The 22,958-nt window shown below is 39.5% G+C and overlaps 1 protein-coding gene across 2 annotated transcripts; it reads right to left on the bottom strand.

The window, feature by feature from the left end:
- Positions 1–1,513: 1,513 nt before the first annotated feature.
- Positions 1,514–5,478, bottom strand: LOC4338047 (IQ domain-containing protein IQM1). 2 transcript variants are annotated; one of them, XM_015782480.3, is made up of 10 exons: positions 5,319–5,478; positions 4,083–4,505; positions 3,862–3,976; positions 3,675–3,740; positions 3,486–3,574; positions 3,288–3,375; positions 3,052–3,189; positions 2,818–2,910; positions 2,622–2,723; positions 1,514–2,393 (listed from the first exon to the last, which is right to left on the bottom strand). In XM_015782480.3, the coding sequence occupies exons 2-10, from the start codon at positions 4,484–4,486 to the stop codon at positions 1,818–1,820; spliced, it is 1,671 nt and encodes a 556-aa protein (XP_015637966.1). In that variant the 5' UTR covers positions 4,487–4,505; positions 5,319–5,478; the 3' UTR covers positions 1,514–1,817. The 2 variants fall into 2 exon arrangements, with proteins under 2 accessions (XP_015637966.1, XP_015637965.1); XM_015782479.3 differs by having other exon boundaries at positions 2,616–2,723.
- Between the last annotated feature and the right edge of the window lie 17,480 nt (positions 5,479–22,958).

Here is a 22,958-nt window from a genome sequence, read left to right on the forward strand (position 1 = left end):
GGCGGAGCCTGCATCATCGTCATTGAGCCCGAGCAACTAATAGCATGTCACGGAAACCAAATAATTTTTACACATATTTTTTTAGTAGTCGGTAATGGAGACAGCAACAGCGGAGCCTGAGCGGTCGCTCAACCTACCCAGGAGCTGCATCCGCCACTAAACACACAGGTGAAAGAGGGAAAAACATCCCAACATATCAAATAATGTTTTTGCAAGGGTCCTAAAATTGTAATGGGGGGCTTTTATGCCCATACTTTAAATTCCTCCACATGAATTTCGAGTCTTTTTTGTGGATTATTTCGCAGCCATCCGGAGTTTAACACGTGATCTGCGGCATCTCCACATTTCATTTCTATAAGACCTAAGGATGCTGACATCTACTGGTACTACCAAAATGTCCAAGATGGGACGGAGCAGAAATGGAATCTTGATAGCAAACAAAAGCTACATGACATTTTGACAACTGGGCAGCAAGTACATCTCTATGCATCAATACATAGTCGCCCTTTGGATTTCATTTAACCAAATTGTACAGCAAAGTTGAATTTGTTGAAAAAAAAAACCAAAGTCTTTTTCAGACTTTTTATGTTCATGAGACAGTTTCAAATCTCGTACAGGTTTTTTTCTGACCAGGTTTTTGCAAAAAATGAAATTGGGTCGGCTGCAGAAGTAGTCAAACGTTTAGCAGCCTCTGAACTGGACTGAAATTCTGAACAAGTCGAGAGATAAGCGGCAGCTCAGGAAGGCCGTCGGCTCACCGGTCCTGAGGGTGTTGAACTGTTGACCGAAATCGTCAACAAACAGAAGAAGAAAATGGCTCGTACTTCAATTCAATGGCCATGACTATCGTACATATGATGTATTCAAATCTTGAGACAGTTTCAAACTTCACTCTGATCGGCAATTCACTGGAGACATGTACATTAGGAAAGGAAAATAAAATACAAAGTAAAAGAAAATCTCCAGCACTGTCCCTTCACTTAGAAGTATGTACATTTTCTTTTGCTACCAAGAACATCTCTGTATTTCACTTACAAGATTTTTTTTTCCAATAATGTAAATCGATCCAGCCTCTACATCAAGATGTATCCAGACTATTTTATGTACTAGATATGACAATCGCTCTACCAACTTTATTTTCCTTAGTGTAACATTATAGCACCTACCAGCTCTTGGGTTCGACTCCCTTTCATGAGTGAATTTTCAGTTGGTGTAAAAAAAACACTCGATCACCCCTTTGTCAAAACTCTAAACATGTGTGAAGTTGATGGGCCCTGTAGAGGTCTCAAAGCATGTGTTAAGACCTAAACCATGAGGGCGGATCCACGTGTCAAGTAGGCAAGGTTCATGGCTTTTTTTAGCTTCTTTCCGCCGTTCATTGAGATTTGTTTCTCTTCCAATTTTACATAAATCTTTTGCGTATTCCAAAAAAAATACTTTATCACAATCGATCATCTATATCCATATATGACAAGGTTAGGATCAGAGTAATGCTTTTGCTCATGTCCTGAACTGCAGCAAAAGAAATTCCTCATCTTTGTTTCTTTCTCTTCTCAAAAACGAATTCCTTGTGTACATCTAACAAAAGAATAAAATGAAAATACGAACAAATCTGACAAATTGTACAATCTGAATCATCTACAACAACTGAAGAACCAAAAAAAAAAAAATCAACTAATCTGAATTCTCCCTAGCAGCAAAGAATCACTGTCCTTCCCTCACAAAATTTCTGGACCAGCTGTTATTACTCTAAACCTGTTCATCATCAGCTAAACTAAACTACTAAAAAAAATTAACCAAAAAATTTCGTTTCAGTGTCACTGCAATCTGCTCCTCTTGAAGTCCGGCAGCGTGAGCGCCACCACCGGCGGCCGGAAGCCCACGGAGGCCAGCCGCGGCGACAGTATCATCCCGGGGCTCGGCCGCGGCGACGGCACCGGGTCCCTCTTCCTCGTCGCCGGCGCCACCCCGGCGGCGGCGAGGCGCGGCGACAGGTTGACGTGCTCCAGCGCCCTCGACTGCAGGTCCTGCGGGTAGTCGCGCACGCACCGGATCCTCGGCCCCGTCCCCGTCGACCACCTGCACGGCAGGTGGTTCTCTGCGGCGGCGGCGGCGGCGGTGGTGCTCGCCGCCGACGAGGAGGTCGCCTTGTGCTCGTCTTCTTTGGTTGCCGTTGGGACGTCGGCGTCTTCGTCCTCGCCTTCGCTCATGCTGCCGTCTTCGTCGACGGCGGCGTGGTCCGTGTCGTCGGAGACGGTCTCGGTCAGCCGCTCGGCTGCGGCTGCGGTGGCGGCGGCGACCTTCTCGACGTTCTTGGTGGCGGCAATGGAGGCGGCGGTGACGTCAGGCTTTGTCAGCAATGGGTACTCGTCGTCTTTGTCCATGGGACATCTCTGAAAGAAAGCAAAGCATTTCACATCCAGTTAGTTAATTAATTAATTAAAAATCTTTCTTTATAAAATATAAGAATTTAGAACTGAATATGACATTTTCTTATACTATAAATCTGAACATTTTGCATGTCTAAATTCGTAGTATTAGAACGCATGGAGATAGTAATAATTTGTGCTAATCTGATGAAAAGATGATCATGTTGGGGTTGAGAATTTTCTTACATTTACCTTGACATCGGCAAGGTCGACGCCGTTCTCCTGAAGGTAGCTGATGAACTCTCTGAAATTCTCCTCGGTTGGGAGGTAGTGACCACTGTAAGGCCAGATTGCCTGAAGAAACATCACAACACCATCATCAATTATTCAGACAAAAATTGTTTCTTTAATTAAACTCATAATGCTCTTCTTCTCTATATGAACAAACCTTGAGGATTCCGTCTTTGACCACTAATCTCCCAGCAGATGTGATTGCTCCACCAGCCAGAAAGCTGGAGTGCTGAAATGACCCTTTCTTCTTCTGCACCAGAGTCAAAATTTCGGAACAAATTCAGAGAATTGTACCAACATGATATGGAAATTGGCACCGATATCGCGGCTTATCCGCGTGTCGGTGTGAATACAGATTTGCTGGGAAATGAGCTGGAAATTTTTCAGTTACCTGGCCAACATACAATGCCTTGGTTGTGCTGAGGACAAAGATCCACTTGGAATCATCTGAAGTGTGGACAAAAACTCCAGACTGTTTGTAAACAAGCCTGCCACTCTCCACAACAACCTCATACTCCTGCCTCTCTTTCTGCAAAATTCAAAACATATTTAGTACACGATTTCACTTATTCAGTTTACTGAATTTTGAATCATTTTGTTCATATTTGCTAGGGTTGAGGAACATACTGGTCCAAGGTACTTGACGCACTGGCTCTGAAGCTTGTTCCTAGGACACCTGTCAAGATTTACTTCTTTGCCCTCCCCAATGTCCAACCTGTTAATCAACATGTATAAAAATTACCACATTGTTATTAGTCAGAGGCTTCAAGTGAACACAAAGTATTAGGCTATGTATACTAGGCAGAATATTTTCAGGTTATTTACCAATAAAAGAATGGCTCTGTACTCTCACTCCTGGACCAGACACCATAATAAATATGCAAATTGTGGCCATATCGATGCCTCGGATCAATCTGTCCAAGCACAAGGAAACGGCAGGATTAGTAAACTAACACCAGCAACAATCTCACTGGATCATAGTTTAGTGACAGAATTAAGAGGCATGTGACTTACAGCTTCGAGCCAGTGCTGCAATGCCAGCTTCTGAGCCTTCCCGTTCTTCGATAACCCCTTTCCAACCTAATCAGACCAAAGGTAATTGCATCATCAGCTGCAATTTCGATGAGAAACAGCCGGCATCTGAAGAGCATTTTTGGACTGACGATGAACAACTGTAAATAGATTATAAAAAATTCAGTACCTTGGCTGCTCTTGTTCTTGCTCTTGCCCACCGCGACGCCGCGGTTTCGGGCTTTTCGCCATTGAAGAATGATATAGAGCTGTGCTTCAGCGATGCAAAGTCCAATGCTTTCCACCTGAACCAAGAACACTACAGTTAAGAAAAAAAACTCTGAACTTCTTAACACAAAGAATTTTAACTGTTCTAATGCTCAAGATTAACTGAAGAAAGATGATGTGTACCATAGCTCCTCGACGACGACCGCGCAATCGGCGAGGTTTCGCCGCGTCCGGTAGCTCTTGTACACCTTCTGAACCTTCACTGCTGCAGCATCAAGCTCACATTTGGGGCTGGAAGACACTATGGGGCTTGATTCTGCCATGAAAATGTCTGAATTTCTCCGGTTGTCGACGACGACGTTGATCAGGCTCGGCCTGTTCTTGTGGTTCACTGAATTTGTTTTGGTTTGTTCACCTCCTTCCCATTCTTTGAAGCTCAGTGACTTCACCAATGCTCCATTACTTCTCAAGGCCATCTTCTCTTGTTGATCCCAGGGTGAGATTTTGTTCACCATGGCTATATGCTTGGACCTTGGGCTGAAGATCTCGATGCCAACTTCACCCCATGCATGCTGATGCAATCCCATACAACTGAAATCTTCTGCTCTGCCAATGGAAAAATCAATATCCAAATTAGATTTCAGCTGAAACAGTCATCAGAAACAACTCACAAAGAAAGAGAGAAGACGAATAATTCAGCTCGCTGTGATATGGTCAAAGTCAGAGAGAAGAACCAAACACTAAGTAACAACCGGTAGCCGGCACAAATGACTCAAGACCAAATCGATGTTCATGCATTTGCTGCAACTAGCACTACATCAGCACTAAAAAAAAGTTGATTGCGAGTTAGTAGCAGCCATGCCTTTTAAACATGCACTTTTACAGCACAGTTGCTTCTCTTTTTTTATTTTCAATCAGGATTGCTGCATTCAACACCACAAAAAACGTTCACAGTTGCCTGCATTATATCCAGCTGAACAGAATCCAAGAGACCAGAAGAATCAGCAACTCTCTATCTTTTTCTTTTGCCCAATTCTTTGGTACTCTGAACTTACCTTGAGGAAAAACAGGGGAAACTCAAGAAGGTGCAAACTAAGAACAGCTCTTCAGAATTGAACAGCAGGAAGGCATCAGAACAAAGTTTCCATAAACGCATAGACTTTTGCTGTTCTTCAAGAAAGAGAAAACCAAGAAGAGGCAAATAGATTTGATAAGAAATTTGGTGTGCATCACATCAAGCACTGCGAAAGTTGATAGATTTTCATAATGGCATCAAAGACCAACATTTTGACTGGGGAACTCTGCATCCAGCAGCACATCCTAGACCAATTCTAATCCACAGCAAGAATCCCAGCCCAAGAACAGAAGATTTGGATCAAAATTTGCCAGAAGCAAAAGAGGCAACACCAAGCTCCTCACCTGATTGTCTGAAATTAGCCACCGCAAGCAAGAACGGAGTTCTTCTTCTCCCAAAGGGACAGAGAAAGATCAAAGAAGAGCCGAAGGTTCTGAGAGCTGAGATAATTCTCTGAAATTTGTTTTGGAACGCGATGTGGCTACGGTTGTTGATGAACACATCAGGTTGGGTCACTGCTCCCTCTAATATATATACCGAAATCTAGAGCAGCCACTTATGGAGTGGGTCCCATAAATCCGAGAAATTCGGGGTTTTTTTGGTTTGAGAGTTTTGCCCAAGAAACCTCAAGTTTCTTTTGTGACTTTGGGTCACTTCAGAGCTTTCAACCGGTTGAACGTTCCTTCAGTTTACACTTTGCACCTTGTCAAGCGTCTCTTTTGCACCGTGACCCTCATTTTCAGGGAGTGCTTGAGAAATTTTTTTTTTTTTTGACTAAAAGTGCTTGAGAATTAGCACTCCAACTATCCTGAATTAATTTTTTTAAAAAAAAAATTCTACTAACGCCCTTGCAGTACAAAATAGTAATTTACTGATGGTTTTGTGGTACTCACATGAAAATTTGTAAGCCCTAAAACAAACATTTTTTTAGAATATAAATGAGTAAATTTTCTTAGGATGTCACAGCTAGCTGTCAGAAGAAATGGAAAAGAATGATGGCTGTTTTAAAATGAGAAATTAATCTAAGTTGAGAAAAATTCAGACATATACATCTTATAATATTTTATTTTTTTTTAAAAAAAATGTGGATTGAATAGAGTTGTGTTACGGTGCTAAATAAAGGATCCACTGGCTTTGCTACCATATTAAGTTTTACTCTATATTTAACTAGTTAAGAATAAACATACAGAGTTAAGATTTCGCATCATAATTTTGAAAGAAATATTTATTCTTTCTCGCTCTCTATCAACCACTAGGGGGTCCAATTTGTATGGAGCATTTTCGACTCACCACAAACTTGAGTCGATCGCTTCGCCGCATTACTAAACCTATAAGGATTTCATGCCGAACAAAGTTGACCTCATCTGTTTCAGAAAAAAAAAATCAAGCGTTAGGGATCCAAACAGGACAGTAACCTGTCATTTTTTTTTCCAATTTATTTCCATCACTTGTAGTGTTGTGTGGTACCACTACATGCCTAACCAACTATGCCCAAATTTAAACAAGATAAAAAAGGGCAGCAGCCCTACCCTGGCATTCCAAAATGTGCCACACCAGTCTCAGTCATCCCCTATGTGTAACTAGCTTTACATATAAAAAGCCCCAAATTGGCATGAATGAATTCATGAATAAATGCATAGACATTAAGAGCAAGTTCAATAGTATAGCCAACTACTAGCTCCAATTCATCTATAGCCAATCTAATAGCTCATTTATACAATAGTTATATACTACACTATTAATATCTAGTCCCACCCGTCATAGACACACTGCGTCTTGGAGTCCGTGCTACAGCTGGCTATAAATCTGTAGCCCGCTGCTCTTCTCTCTCTTGATTTATCTTCTTAAAATATGTTTGCAGCTGGCTCATAGCCTGCTATTGTACATGCTCTTAGTGCCCCTGGACCATGACCTACCATGCATAGTGGAAGATGGAAAAGTTCAAAATCAAACAAGAAATGGTCAGAATATGGGTGAATGCATGCATCCCATTCGTCCGCCCTCGTGCGTCTGCCTTCATGCATGCATACACATTTTTTCCCCTTATTTTTTTTTTATCTTCAGTTTCTTCGTGCAGGCAGGCACCAACAACTGCAAATTTAATGGCGATATGGAAATGGAATTGCAGAGGTAGGAAAGAGAGTGTGAGTGTGAGAATGTGGTTTAATTTGGGTTCGGATTTGGTGGTTGGCAGCGCGGCATGAAATGAAAGCAACGGAGAAGAGTCGTCCGTCCGTCCCTAGTGTTGGATCGGTTGAATGATGGTAGCTGCAGGGCTGTGCAGAGCATATATACAGTTAGGCTGTGTTTAGTTTCACGTTAAAATTAAAAGTTTAAAGAAATTAGAAGGTTGTGATGAAAAATTTGAAAATTTGTGTGTGTAGAAAAATTCGATGTGACGGAAAAGTTAAAAGTTTATTGAAAAAAAAGTTGAAATCTAAACAGGTTTTTTAAAAAAAAACAGGGCTCCATATAAAATGGGGTGGTGATGGTCAAAGGGCCTTTGATCCGATCGAGACATTCATTAATCACATAACGTCATATATATACTCTTTTTGCTGGGAAAAAATAGTAGGGCGGCTTTACTACGTTTATTTGATTTATTTTTTTTGGCAAGAGGCTTTGATTTAATTTTAGTCATGAATAATATTAGTGATAGTATGAAAATTAATTAACCGAGCAGCTTCACAACTGGATGCTAGTACTATTCAGCAGCTTTTAATAATACCAGGTATTTTTCAACCCTGATCAGATCAATGTGGATGTAGATGGTCTGGCTTTGACATGGTGATGTGTTTAATTTGAGCTCGGAATATTTTTAGAATTTAAAAATTAGTAAACGGATTAAAATCACTTGATGTGTACATCATTAAAATTACGGATTAAAATCTATACCATTGACTTTGCACCAGCCATCTAAATAAATAATAATCGGCCAGCAGAAGAATAGTTTTAAATTTTGTACATAATCATCTTTATACACATGACAAACTTTGCTAAGAAACAGAACCCATATATATATATATATATATACTCCCTCCATATTTGAATATATCACACTATTAACTTTATTCGATCATAGATAGATCTCAAAATATTTGGTATGAAAACATAAAAAAATCATATAGGTGGATTTTTTATAAGTACTTTTACAGAATTATATATTTTTTAAAAAAACACTATTGATAGAAAAGTAGAGTCAAAGTTACATTACAAATATTAAATAAAGTTAATGGTGTCATATTTAAATAAATACATACTTACAGAGGTACTAGGTCTCAAAACATGCAAATATGTAGTCGAGAATTTCTATAGAATTGTTTGAACTAATTAATATTTGTCAAAATTAAAATGTGATTTCATCCATGGGCTGTTCGTATGAATTTCAAAAATTCGTAACTGAACTAAAATATTATTCAAATATGTTAGTTTCACATTGTACTTTTTGGAACCTAGCTACATATATTTTGGTCCACGGTAATGATTTTGTTTACATGCAAAAATTATTTTCTGTGGACCAATTATAAAAATAATTATACTTTATTTTCCTTGAGGGGAATTTATTTGGATTACAAATGACAAACAGGGGCGGATCTATAGTTATAGGGCCGGTGTCAGGCGACACCGACGACTTTCGGTAAAATCTATAGCGAAACTGCTTATTCATATGCTATAACACCATGATCTAAATATAATTAGCATACTATGACACCGATAAACGCGTTCTGACACCAACGAATCGATTTTCTGGATCGACCACTGATGACAAACATAAGAAGTTTTAATAATATTTAAAGTCATTTACCTGTTATAAAAATTACAAAATTCTTTGACTTACGTAACATCGCCGCATGCGCATCACACACTCACACAAAAGCACTTAAATTTATTGTGAAGTTAAAAAGTGAGCAATTTTAATTTGAAAGTTTGGAACTGAAACAGTTCAACGGTGTTTGTTTTTATATTCAGGGTTAGTTTTGTGAAATTTGAGGGCTGTAAAATGGATTGTAATACTATGATAACATTATACTAGTTTTATTAGCATATCTTCATGTAGAAAAAAAATGAAAAAAAAGGGGTCAAAGCTTCGTCACGTGGACTACATACCCTAAAAAAATAATGTCAAATCGGTAGAGTAGATACAGATCGGAAGAAATAATGGTCAAAGGGTCATTTGTTTAACTTAAAAGTCGTGTACTTTTTTTTTTGCGAGGAAAAAGTCGTGTACTTAACATCGCCGAGAGAGAAGGTTATCCTCTCTTACCCCCACTATATCTTAAAACTTAATACGTAAAGATACTGTACATCATCATCCACTAACCATTATTATACATTTAAACATCATGCAAGCGTATTATATTATAATTTTTAAATTTTAGAACCTTTCAAATACAAACATGTTAATTCATTATCTCACATAATTCACATAATATTTCAATATGTCTCTTCATTTATAATATCTTATATATTTATATAGTTCATCCTAACTCTTAACTTACTTAATGCGCGCGCTCTCTCTCTCTCCTCTCACTAAGCAATATCACATTAATTATTTTGTCCTTAGATAACTATGGTACAAATCTTTTATTTTCTTATTAAGTCATATCACCTCAATTGCTTTTGTCTTTAGATGATTAATCTATGATCCAAATTATCTCCATCCTTTTCCTCTCCCATAAAGCCATATGAACTTACTTTTATATTTGAATCATCATTCTATATAATATTTAATTTTAAATTATCATAAATCATGTCAACCTATGTAAGTTTATATTGTTTAACTATCTTATACACATTACTTTTACTTAGTCTATCATACTAAATTCCAGTATAAAGCGCGCGTGAGGTTTCACCTACTATTTGTTGATTGTTATTGTTGTAACTGAGACATAAATTGATTATGATGATGCATAAATGATACCGTGTGAAAAACTGCAAATGCAGTTCGTCCCTAGCTAATAGTGGGTTAATTAATTAAAGGAGTACAGTATGCCATATGTCTTCTAGGGAAAGGGGGAGAATTGCTATATTTTGGGTGTTTCTGGAGACTGCCATATGCCTGCAAAACAAAGTTTGATATATGCGTCTATGCGTCATGGGTGACACACATTTTGGGGCTATTCAATTCCTGTGGTTCATGTTTAGCTCATCAATTAGCTAGCCAAATGCAACTTCATGACAAAACACAGTTTAGATGCTGTTCTGCTAGAAGAAAAACCATAGAAATTAACACAAACGCATTCAAATTCTTTCTAATTTTCCGAGATGAGCACAAATGCCTTTTGATCTAGGACAGTTTGCAATTGCAATGATTCAGTAAACGGACAGATCGACTTTTTTTTTTTTTGCGGGGATATGACAGACTTTGAATTAAGGAGTCAAATATTCCAAATTCTCCGGATAAATTAAAAACGGGGACTGTTTCAGGGTCAAATTAATAGTCATCAATTCAGGGGTTTTCGTGCAATTTTTCCATGAATACGTAGGATGGCAGTCTTTATCGATACAGCACCGTTCTGATGACGTAGGCGCTGATGAGCTGCTCTTTTGTTTTTCTTGCGGCTCAAACATATCAATCCATCCAGACAGAGACCAGGAAAATTCCAAAAAAACCTTAGATGTCACTGGTACGCATACGCGTTTACAAAGCTAAATTTTAGTTCCAATGCGATTATTCGGAGCTTCTGGTGAAGAGATTATTCGAGAATGAATATCTAGCGGTCCGGTGTTTACGTTCTCGGTTTATATGTAGTATATATTCTACTACCTCCATATTTTAATGTATGACACCGTTGACTTTTTTTCAACATTTGACTATTCGTCTTATTTAAAAATTTTACGTAATTATCATTTTTTTATTATAACTTGATTCGTCATCAAATGTTCTTTAAGCATGACATAAATATTTTTATATTTGCACAAAAGTTTTGAATAAAACGAATGGTCAAACGTTAATCGAAAAGTCAATGGCGTCATACATTAAAATACGGGCCGTTGACTTTTTGACAAACGTTTGACCTTTCGTCTTATTCAAAAAATTTATGTAATTATAATTTATTTTATCGTGATTTGATTTATCATCAAATGTTCTTTAAGCATGACATAAGTATTTTTATATTTGCATAAAAATTTTGAATAAAACGAGTGATCAAACGTTGATTAAAAAGTCAACGGCGTCATGCAATTAAATACAGAGGGAGTATATAAATGTATAGCTAATCGTCTACGTCATTAGATAACCGTCCCTTTGGTTTGTTTTTGGATGCCTTTTAGAGAGGAGAGGGGGAAGGGGAGCAAATGTTAGGGTTCCATATGGTCCACACCAGTGAGGTCAATTGCTAGATTTATTATGTGCACATCAATGGGCAGATTAAGCAAATAATAGGACCACACTGCGGCTGCTATTCTGAGCCGTGACTAGGTGTTTTTTTTTTAACATGCAAAAGACAGCTCACACAAATCATATCTGAAGTTTGGTCACCTATGTTCACTAGAATATTTATAAATTTTAAGGCGCCTAAAATCTAGCAAATACCTTACTTTTTTGTTCTCAAAAGGTATCCTTAAAGGTAAAATATCTATCTCTGGTTAGGAAAAACTAGCTATATAAAACTTATCTACATAAATTTAACTTGAAGGTTTAAACTTATTTTTCTCAATAAATATATAACAGTGAGTCCACGGCTCATAATTTTTACAAAGAGTACAGAGGAATGTGTGTTGTGCGCTTATGGAGATACAAGGTAGGAGTACATCATAAAAACAGACTTTTAATATAGAAATATAATGGCCAGGTTATGGATTTATTATTGATCTCCATCTCTTTACACTGGTGGAGAAACCCTTTGTAGTCCCGGTTCGTAACCCCCCTTTAGTCCCGGTTTTTGAACCGGGACTACGAATCCGGGACTAAAGATCACTATCTTTAGTCCCGGGTAAAAAAACCGGGAGTAAAAATCCATTTTTAGTTCCGGTTGGTAACATCAACCGGGATTAAAGATAAAGCATTTTAGTCCCGGTTGGTAACACCAACCGGGACTAAAGAGGCTAATCCGGTTGCTCTTTCCGGTTCCTCTTTATTATTTTCTTTTCTTCATTATTTTTAAATATATCGATTTCACCCCATTCCATCCCCAAAATCCCAAATCAATCATCCTCAAATTGCCTCCAAATCCACAAATCGATCATCTCAAATACTCAAATACATCACAAAATCTTAAAAAAAAATTACATCACAACTTCTATAAAATTCATCACATATTCATATCACACACAAATCAAATACATCACACAATAATCTCAGATCCAATCAAATACATTCACACAACAATCTCAGATTCTTAAAAAAAAAAGAAAAAAAAAAGAGGAGAAGACGCGCGGCGAGGCACCGCCGCCGCGCCGGCTGGCCGGCCGGCCCTCCGCGCCCCGCCGCCGCGCGGCCGCCCACCACCGCCGCGCCGGCTGGCCGGCCGGCCCTCCCTCCGCGCCCTGCCGCCAGCTGCCGACGCGCCGCCGTGCCGGCCGGCCGGCCCACCGCGCCCCCCCCCCGCGCCGGCCGGCCAGCCCGCCGCGCCAGGCCGGCCGCCGCCACAAGCCGCCGCCTCACCGCGCACCGCGCCGGCCGGCCGGCCGGCCCTCCGCGACCCGCCGCCCTCGCGTCGGCTTGGCAGTAGAGAGGAGGAGAGGAGAAGAAGAGGAGAGGAATAGAGATAAGAATAAGAAGAGATAAGGTTGAAGAGATGAGTTAAAAATGAGAGGAGGATATAAGGTTGAGGAGGAGAGGATCTTTAGTCTGGGTTGGTAACACCAACCGGGACTAAAGATAGGATCTTTAGTCCCGGTTGGTGTTATCAACCGGGACTAAAGATCCCTGGGATCTTTAGTCCGGGTTGGTAACACCAACCGGGACTAAAGATCCTATCTTTAGTCCCGGTTGGTGTTATCAACCGGGACTAAAGATATCGGGGGGCCTGACAAGGCCTGACAGATTTAGAACCGGGACTAAAGATCATTTTTAGTCCCGGTTGGTAACACCAACCGAGACTAAAGATCAAATATGCCCGCTGTAGCCACCAACCGGGAATAAAGATCATCTTTAGTCCCGGTTTTTAGTGGAACCGAGACTATTGTGGATTTCGGGCGACCGACCAAAGATGGTTTCTCCACCAGTGTTATCAAGTAAGGGATATATTGTCAGGTCAATGTGGTGTGTGTGGTGATGTGTCTGCGCATCTTAATTCTCCGTGATTAAAACTTGTCATACATTTCGTGGTACATGAATAAAAAGGTTAAGGAAACACTAGTAAAAAAAACATTTTTTTTCAAACAGTAAGATCCGATATTCGCATGCGATTAAGTCGCCTGTCTGCATGAAACTGCCTGCGAAAATCGCTATTTTTTTATGAATGTGGCGCAACCGCACGTAAAATCCGACTTTCGCATGCGGGTGCTTATGTCATTCGCATGCAAATATAAAAATAAAAAAAATCTAAAAACATAATCCATAAAAATCAAAACCCGTCCGCACCCCGACGACGGCGACGGCAGGGATTCGACTGTCGCGGGGCTTACAGAGGCGGATCCGCCCGCCGCCAGCTGCTCGAGGTCGCCGAGCGGCCGAGGAAGCCTGAGCCAGCCACTACCCGTCGCCAGCCACCGCGGAGGTGGATCCGCCCACCGCCGAGCCACCCCCTGACCGTTACCAAGCACCCAAGGAAGCCCGAGTCGGCCGCCGGCCTTCGCAGGGCCAAGTTGTCCGCTGCTTGCTGCCGACCGCACCCGCCGCCGCCACCCGCTGCTCGCCGCCCGGCCAGTGAGAGAGAAAGAAGAGGAGGTGAGAGAGAGGAGAGGACTCAGAAATAATGAGAGGGAGATGAAGATAGGATAAGGAGGTGAGCGAGATGGAGAGAGGATAAGGATGAAAAGTTTTGAAGTGTTGATAGGAAAATGAGGCGGTAACTTAGACTTTAGAAAAGGTCCACCCGCAAAAATATGTTTTCGACTTAGACTTTAGAAAAGGTCCATCCGCGAAAATATGTTTTTGCATATGGCCTGCCTGTCTTGTCTAATTAACTGTGCTTTCATGCTTAAAGGCTCCATTAACAAAGCTTTATATGATTTTTCTTTCATGAATAACTTATCCGATATGTGGTTCAATTGTTCAATTGTATTTATTGCATGTAAATCACTATAACTAGATCTCACATATGAGTACATTCAGATAAAGGAATATTTTTACCACTAAAATCGAATGTTTTCAACACGAAATATCCCAACATGCATTTAGATTGTGTTCAGGATAAAAGGTTGGAAACCTCTTCCACGTGAAAAAAAATGAGATTACTTAGCACACAATTAATTTAGTATGAGCTAAAACAACTTTAAAAACAGATTAATATTAGCAACTTTCATATAAAAAACTTAATTTATTTAGTAGTTCTAGAATATTAGTAGCATTATAAGGAAAAGGTATAAATTACCCCGCTAAACTATTGCGGTCGACCGAATTACCCCCTAAACCGGAAAACCAGACATTTCTCATCCTGAACTTTCAACACCAGATGAATTATCCCACTCGACCCAATCCGGAGCGGTTTTGTCCTATGTGGCGTACGCGTGACAATTCCAGTGGGTAGCGGCCGAAGGCGTCGGCGTGGTAGGCAGCCAAAGGCGGGGGCCACCTTGTCTTCCCCTCCGATCTATCTCCAATTCCCCTTACTCCCCACCGCGATCACCGAAGTGGTGGGCTCCCTCCTCCATCTCCTCCCATCCCCCCCCTCTTTCGTCGGCGTTGCGGAGACGACGCTTGTCGTCGTGGCGCTGGCAACCGCCGTGGTGGTTGCCATCGTGGAGGGCACCGCCGGCGAGCTCCACAAGTGCACCAAGTGGGACACCGAGGACCGGCCGGTGCCCATGTCCACTTTCTTCGGCGTTGGCGTTTCCAAGCTCTTTGTCGCCCAGACGGTGGGGAAGGAGCAGTAGGAGGATCCCGATGCCCTGACACCGCTGGCAGGGTCGCGCTGGGGCTCACCGTCAACGCGCCGAGGGGGTGGCTGCTTGTCGTATGTCTACGCGACCAGATGTCGTGGTTTAGGTACTCCCACCACTCCGGCTCCTTCCCAAAGTTCACCGCTCAGCTCTATCTCCTCCCTTCCCCCATCCACCTCTACTCCCCTTCCCCCATCCCCACGCTGACCGTCGGCATGTCCCCGCGCGCCTCCGCCCATCGCCCATCCACGCGCTGCCATGCGCACCTTGCGCCCAATAGAGAGAGAGGGGGGGGGGGAGAGGGGAAGATGAGGTATGATAAGTGGGTCCCACTATTTTTTAAAAAATAAGATATTGTCTAGATTGCCACGCGTACGGCATATAGGAAAAAACTGTTCTGGATTGGATCGAGGCCTCGAGGGGGGTAATTCGTCTAGTATTAAAAGTTTAGGGTGAGAAATGTCTAGTTTCGGGTTCAGGAGGATTATTTGGTCGACCGCGATAGTTCAGAACGTAATTCATACCCTTTTTATTTAAAAAAAACACACGTTAACATTGCACGCGCGAAACAAGAGAGTGGAGGATGGAAACCTTAATTAACTTACGAACACGGCCTAATAAGTACCGAAATCTTCACCAGAAATCCTTTTATAACCCCTGAAAATCGAAATGATACAATAACTATTTTTTAGCAAGTACATTTTGATGATATTCACTAATGATCAACGGAGCATTTGACTGTACGTACGGAGGGATGAGGCGGCCGATTCCCGTCCCCAAAGTACATAGTACCGTGCGTGGCCCGGTATTTCCCCAACCAAGCACGGCGCCACACGATCCCATATGGACCCAAGCAAACACAAAACACAAGGCCACAAAATGCTCAAACCACCAACCACACCGATCGAACCAAAAGTCCAATTCAACCGCGACCAGGCCAGCCATATCGGCGTCCGTCGACGCGGACAAGAAAAGGAAGGAAACACAGCTCGATCCACCGATGGATGTCGTGTCGTCCGGGGCGGGGGCGACGCGATTGGCTGCGGTACGTGTCGGTTTGCCTCTCTCATCTATGGATTTGGGGTTTTCTTGTTGCTTGCGAGTGAGTTAAGGTATTAAGGGTAAGGTCAGAGTCAACTAAACTTGGGCTGCAGTTTAATTTGGTTGCTGAAAAGGGAGTGAAGGAGTCAGATCTGTACCATCTATCTCTGACTCTTGACTCATCCATCTCGTGCTTCGCTGCAAAGCTTCATGTAATGTAATGTAATGTAATGTACGTAGTCATGCTTTGCTGATCCGTTGACGAATTGGTTAGTTGCTGGGATAATGGTTTCATTGGTTTGTAGCAATTAATTAACCGCCACGCGGGTTTGCCACCTGGTGTAGATAGCTGGCTACCCAACCACTAACCATGAGCTGACATAAAAGGGGGGGGGGGGGGGGGGGGGGGGCTACTGCCTTATCCTGGAAGGGAAAACACATGCGTGAGTAGGGGCGAGAACGGTACAGAAACGGAAGAAAACCACCTTTATAGATTTCGTTTTCATATTTTTTTCGGAATAAAAAACCCCGAATACAAAAACGGTATCGAATATTATCGAAACCAAAAACGGAGCGAACGAAAATTTATCAGAATACAAAAACTCCTCAAACTGAATATATAAACAAATATAGTAATTCCGATTTCGATTCCGAAAAAATATTTCCAAATACGTTTCTGTTTCCGAATAATTCCGAAAAAATTCCAAATACCGTTTCCGAGAAAATATTTCCGAATACGTTTCCGTTTCCGAATAATTCCGAAAAAATTCCAACCGACAGATTCCGTTTTCGAAAATAGGTCCGGAATCCATAAAGTTTCCATACCGTTTTTTACTGCTTCCTCCATTCTAAAATAGGAATACTAAATTAATTTTTCATCATCTCACACTTATCAATAAAAAAACTAAAAAAATATAATACTCCACTTTATCAATTCCAAATACAACTATTTCTCTCTTTATTTGCTCCCAATATAATCTATCTTACTTTCACAAATTCCGATTCAATGATTGCTTAAAAATAAACTTATTTTAGGATATAGAAGAAGCTAAAAGTAAACCTATTCTAGAACAAAGGAAGTATTTGTCATCTACTCAAAATATTAGTTCCCAAATGCCACTTTCTTATATTTGCGGGTTATTTATAGCATGGCTGTTTTTATTGCCTGTTTCACCCTGTAATTCTTTCTAGGTCACTCTAGCGAACGCTCTGCTCTTTTTTTAAAAGTTGAAACTGTTTGGTTGTGCTAGCTCCAACCCTAGAAGAAGTGGAGCTAAAACCTTCAAATTGTTTTATCACAGCTAAATTGAACCAGTTCAATACCGATAATCTTAAGCGAGTCACTGTTTTTAAAGGTTGTTAGTGTGTTTTACCGATCTTTTTTTCAGTTTTTAGTGATCTAATTTTTCATCATTACTTATATTACCATTGTTTTTGTTTTTTATGTACATTTATAAAATTTTTATTTTTTAAACATGAGATCAACTGATGATCGAAATGGGTGTCTAAGCAATAGGGTTTTAAAAACTAGATGATTCCCCGCGCTTTGCTGCGTGAACAATTCTCAATATATTTTTTTCGACAACCAAACCAGGAGTAAAAAAGGAAAAAAATAATTAAACATAAGGGTTTATCAATACTTATCATGAAACAAACAAATAATACCCGCGCTTTAATGTGAAACATATTGATAAGTATATGTTAAATATTATAAAAATAATAGATATATTTGTTAAAATTTGTGCAAATGATGCGAGGGATGATAATTGAATATACTTGCATGTTGATTTGTAGAATTAAATAAATTATAGATAGTGTTGTATGCTTGTATGAGGTTTAATATGTCAATATAACTGGTGGGTGATGATGTGGCATGGTTGTATATATGTTGAGCTTTAAACTTAGTGGGCTATAAAGTATAGATGTGACCAGCAAACAAACCACTCCCCCCTAGTAGTCTTGTTGATAACCACGATAACAATCGATTCCGAAACGCAATGAACTTTATATACATATCGTGAGAAAAAATAATTCATTTTGAACTTAATCAATTGTTTGATCGGATTTCATATATGAGCCAGCTCATAAAAGTCGATGACGAAAGTAACCAAAGCCGGTCATATTTTGAAGCCTGCCAACCACTATTTGAGTGACCAGACAAGTGTAGGGATGAAAATGGTTGAAAAAAAATTAATGCTCAAACCATTTGTATTACCATTTTTTTCAAAAACAGAATCAGCACGGTAGAGCCAAAAAAATAATAGCAATATCGGTACTATCAAAATATCGAAAAATATCGTAATAGAGCTACAAAGGTAAGACAGTCACAGTGATGTATACAGTATAAACAAACATCATGTGCAACTATTAGTGGATATTCAAAGCACTAGGTAACTAATTTAAATACTTCATAACAACATTATAGCATCACCATTGATAATAGAGAAAATTCCCTATATACCCCTGAAAATTTACTCAATCCCTTCAATACCCCTGAATTTGACATTATCCCTTATATACCCCTGAGTTTTCATTTTGATCTCCTCTATACCCATCTCCGTTAGTTGACCATTAGTTGACCATTAAATATTTTAAAATGACTATATTACCCATCCTATACATATGTGGTACCTACCCAATAAATTTTCATATGAAAAATAAACTTATACAAAATACAAGCAATATAATCATTTAATGCCCAACTTAAAAAATATAACTTATTATTTTTTATTTTTTAAAAATTATGATTAAATCCATACATTAGTTTCACCAGAAAATTAAGAGCAAAAACTAAATGTTATTTAGGTTTAAATTATTGGGAAGATATACAAAATTCATCAAATTTGATCTGAAATTTATTTAAAAATTTTAAATTTGTTTTCTAATTTGTGATAAACTAATTATATCCCCTTTGTTTTTTCACAACGAATCTTTTTTCACTAAATATTTGTTGAAAAGTTATTTTCAAATCTTATGCAGAACTTTTTTTTACAATAAATATTTTTTTATTTTAATGAAATAATGTTTTATTTTCAAAAATTCATAACAAATATTTAGTAATTTATTCCTTATTGGTTTTCACAACTCAAATAATTTACACATAAAACATTTCTAGCTTTTAACAATATAACAAGGACAATAAAGTAATTTCTACAATAACTAACGGTCAAACTAATGGTCAACTAACGGAATGGGTATGTAAGGGATCCAAATAAAAACTCAGGGGTATATAAGAGATCAAACAAATTTCAGGGGCGTAGAAGGGATTGGGTGAAATTACATGGGCATATAGGGAATTGGCCCTTGATAATAACATATGGTTGAGTACTTGAGTCATTCCTTCTATTTTAGTGGGTTGTCAATACTATAGACTATATATGTTGGTGTTTGTTTTCTATTGAAGATGAAGATGATTAATTGAGTTTTAATTATTATAAACTTAAAAATAAATTTAGATGATAGTTTAAAGTAATTTTTATATAGAAAGTTTTCCCATAAAATGTATCATTTAATAATTTACAAAGTGCACTAACCAAAACCGGGATAAAATATCTTAATAAAAAAAAGAATGCAACATATTTTAGAATAAAATGACGATCAGTGTACGGTGAGGAAATTCAGTACCATTTTGCACCCATAACCGGGTCAGGCGAAGCCTCGTTGTTTTCTTTTAACTCCAAACTTCAACTTCCTTATTTTCTATCAGTATGTTTTTAAACTGACAAATAATGCATTTTTTAAAAAAATATATATAGAAGTTGTTTAAACGATTCAAATAAATTTATTTTTAAAATTTATAATAGTTAATACTTAATTAAATATATAGTAATGAACTTTCTCATTTTACGTGCGCGGAAAAATCTCTCCCGAAAGCAAGGAACGAACGGGCCCGTGCACACTGGCACAAGAATGTACACAGTAGCCTCCAAGAATAGCCAGTGTGCACGCACGAGCTCGAACGGTCCGAGAGTGAAAGCACGCATGTTGAGGAGTTGAGGACGATGGGGAGGACTGGTACAACGGGAGATGCCCATACGGTACGTAAGGCGTCACTGGCACTACTCTCACTGCGTCAGTGCCGGCTACAAGAGGGCAATCTACAATGGATGGTGCTCTTCACAGTACTGAGGATAATAATATCTTGAATTACTCGATCATTATATCCATAATCCCAAAATCATCAGAGCTTCTTCGCCGCAAAGCTAGCTAGATATATAACTGGTACTAGCTACCTCCGTTGTATTTTAAGTGCAGTTATGAATTTTCATGTTTAAAATTTGACCGTCTGTCTTATTTGAAAATGTTATTAGAAAATTAATCACACATAAAATACTATTCATGTTTCATCATCTAATAATAATAAAAATACTAATCATAACGGACGGTCAAACGTTAGACAAAACTATGGTATTTCTAGGACGGAGGTAGTAATACATAGTCTTTGACCATCAATTCTATAAACTTATATAGTTTTAAGATTCACTATAAAATTTATTTTCATAATGTATAATTCACATGCCATTAAACTAGCTACATAGATTTCTATTATAATAGTTAAAGACTTTGGGGGTGTTTAGATCCAGTGGTGTAAAGTTTTGGCATGTCAGATCAGATATTATATAGGGTATCGTATGGGGTGTTCGAGCACTAATTAATAAAAAAAACTAATTACAGAATATGTCAGTAAACTGTGAGATAAATTTATTAAACCTAATTAATCTATCATTAGCAAATGTTTGCTGTAGCACCACATTGTCAAATCATGAAGCAATTAGGCTTAAAAGATTCGTCTCATAAATTAGTCACAACCTGTGTAATTAATTATTTTTTAGCCTATATTTAATATTTCATGTAGGTGTTCAAACGTTCGATGTGATATGATGCAAAATTTTAGGTTGGGTCTAGAAAGGGCGTTACTCCAAATATAAAACGACAGGTAAATTGAAACGAATGAGATAATATAATAGACAGCAGCATTGACAAAGCGTGGAACCGCAGAAGCACCCAGCACCGACGCCGCTGCCGGGTCGTCGGGGAACAACTACTTCACCGCGTCGATCCATCAAATCCACTGCACCAACCACAATTTTCTCTCCGTTTCTGTCTCCGTCTCTGCACATAATATTGTATCGTGGTCGTGTGCAGCAAGTAGCATACATGTCAAAGCAAGCAATAGCAATATAGCTACCCAGCCCGCAAGAATCGTTCAATTCAACCGCCTCGCGATCGAGTGCTCGAAATTAAGCTGAGATACAGATAGCTTGTGCAGGGCGCGCACGCAACGACGACGTCGCATTTGCAGTCGCAGACAAACACAATGACAGCTCTTATCTGAATTTTGGAACCGACCAGCTTATTAAACTGAACGTACTGAGCTATGCAGTTCCAGCAGTATGCAAGTGCGTGGTCGCCGGCGTGGTCAGCCGGAGACTTTGTTAGTGGCGTTATTAGCAGAAGAAGCATCCACATTTTCTCATTAAAGCTAACAGACAAGTTGGCGCTTTTTCTGAAAACTAATCTCGTTTCAGCTTTAGTTGGACCGGCTGTCTGTGCTTCCACTGACTCAATTGCATATTCAGCACGCATCAGGGCTTGTTCGAAGAGCACAACATATGTACTGCAGTTTTTTTTTCTCTCCAAAGGATAATTAGTTGTCCCCCAATTGTACTCATCAAGATCATTAATTAATTAACAGAATTGCTAACCTCTCGTTGATAGAAAATCCATCCTAAAATCTGGTAGATTTTGGGCCACTGGATACGTACGCTTCACGATTCATGCTCCAGGTACTTCCTCTCCAACTTCGACAATCTCCTTTTCTTCCCTGACGCTAATGATAACCCAAACTTTGACGAAGGACTTATGAATTGGCGTTCTAGGTTGGGGTTAAGGCGGGGTAGGAGGGGTGTGAGAGGAGGGGGAAAGAAGGTCACTGAGCTTAGAGGGATGGTCGTGGAATACCGTGGTTTGGTGGTGGGTGGCGGAACTAGCGCCGCTGAAGCTGTAGGATCAGCAAGTCGGTGTTGACGGCAGGGAGCCACCAAAAATGAGAAAGACGGCGGCACGGGGCTCCCTATCGCTGCCGAACAGATGAGGAGCAGAGGGATGAGGGAGGAGGCCGGCTGGGTGGGTGGGTGGGTGGGTGTGTGTGTGGGGGTGGGGGGGGGGGTAAGAGGGGTCTTACCGACAGATGTCTTCCGACAAGTTTGCAAGGCTGGCCGATAGTGACGAGAAGTATGGAGCAGCGTCTTTTCGGGGCGTGTGGTGCTGTGGGGAAAAGAAGGAAGGGGTTTGGGTTTGGATTCTGCGCGAATCTTCGATGTAATCCAACGGTCCAAAATTTACAATATTTTGATAGGCGTTTTCCATCGAATGTGTAATAGACAATCCCTTTAATTAATTGTAATGTATGAATCTCAGTCATGCATAGGCCGCTGACACAACGATGCAAAATTTAGATATATTTCATGTCTACATACTCCCTTTGTTTGATATTTTAAGTCACTTTGATTTTTTAAAATTAAACTTCTCGTCGTTCGCTTCGTTTAATTTTTTCATGTCTATATACTCCCTTCATTTTATTTTCTTTAAGTTTATAGAAAAAAATTAATATTTTCAAAATAAAATAAACATATTGTCAAAATATATTAAATTTAGTTTTAATGGGACTAATTTATTAATTTATTATTGTAGATGGTAATAAAATGTTTTCATAAACTTCATCAAACTTAAAAAGTTTGATTAGGGAAAAAGTCAAAGTGATTTATTACATAAAATGGAGGAAGTATTTCTGTGTTTATCCTCATTGGCAGTGTTCAAAACATTAATCCAAAACAACATAGGCTGTTATTTCTATTGTGAAACCCCCTAAGCAAGAAAACAGTAGTAAAACATGGCAAAACAGAACTTAGTGTGGCTCTTTTTTTTTCTATGTTTGAACTTATCGTAAGAAAAAA

Source organism: Oryza sativa, chromosome 5 (genome assembly GCF_034140825.1).
Source record: "Oryza sativa Japonica Group chromosome 5, ASM3414082v1".
Lineage (NCBI taxonomy): Eukaryota > Viridiplantae > Streptophyta > Magnoliopsida > Poales > Poaceae > Oryza > Oryza sativa.

What these genes read in the sequence shown, in the direction of transcription:
- LOC4338047 (XM_015782479.3), bottom strand. Translation starts at nt 4,486, where the DNA reads ATGGGATTGCATCAGCATGCATGGGGTGAAGTTGGCATCGAGATCTTC. An exon ending in ACAGAGCCATTCTTTTATTG is followed by an intron (nt 3,376 to 3,485) that starts GTAAATAACCTG and finishes GTTGATTAACAG; the next exon opens with GTTGGACATTGGGGAGGGCA. An exon ending in TCAAAGACGGAATCCTCAAG is followed by an intron (nt 2,724 to 2,817) that starts GTTTGTTCATAT and finishes ATGTTTCTTCAG; the next exon opens with GCAATCTGGCCTTACAGTGG.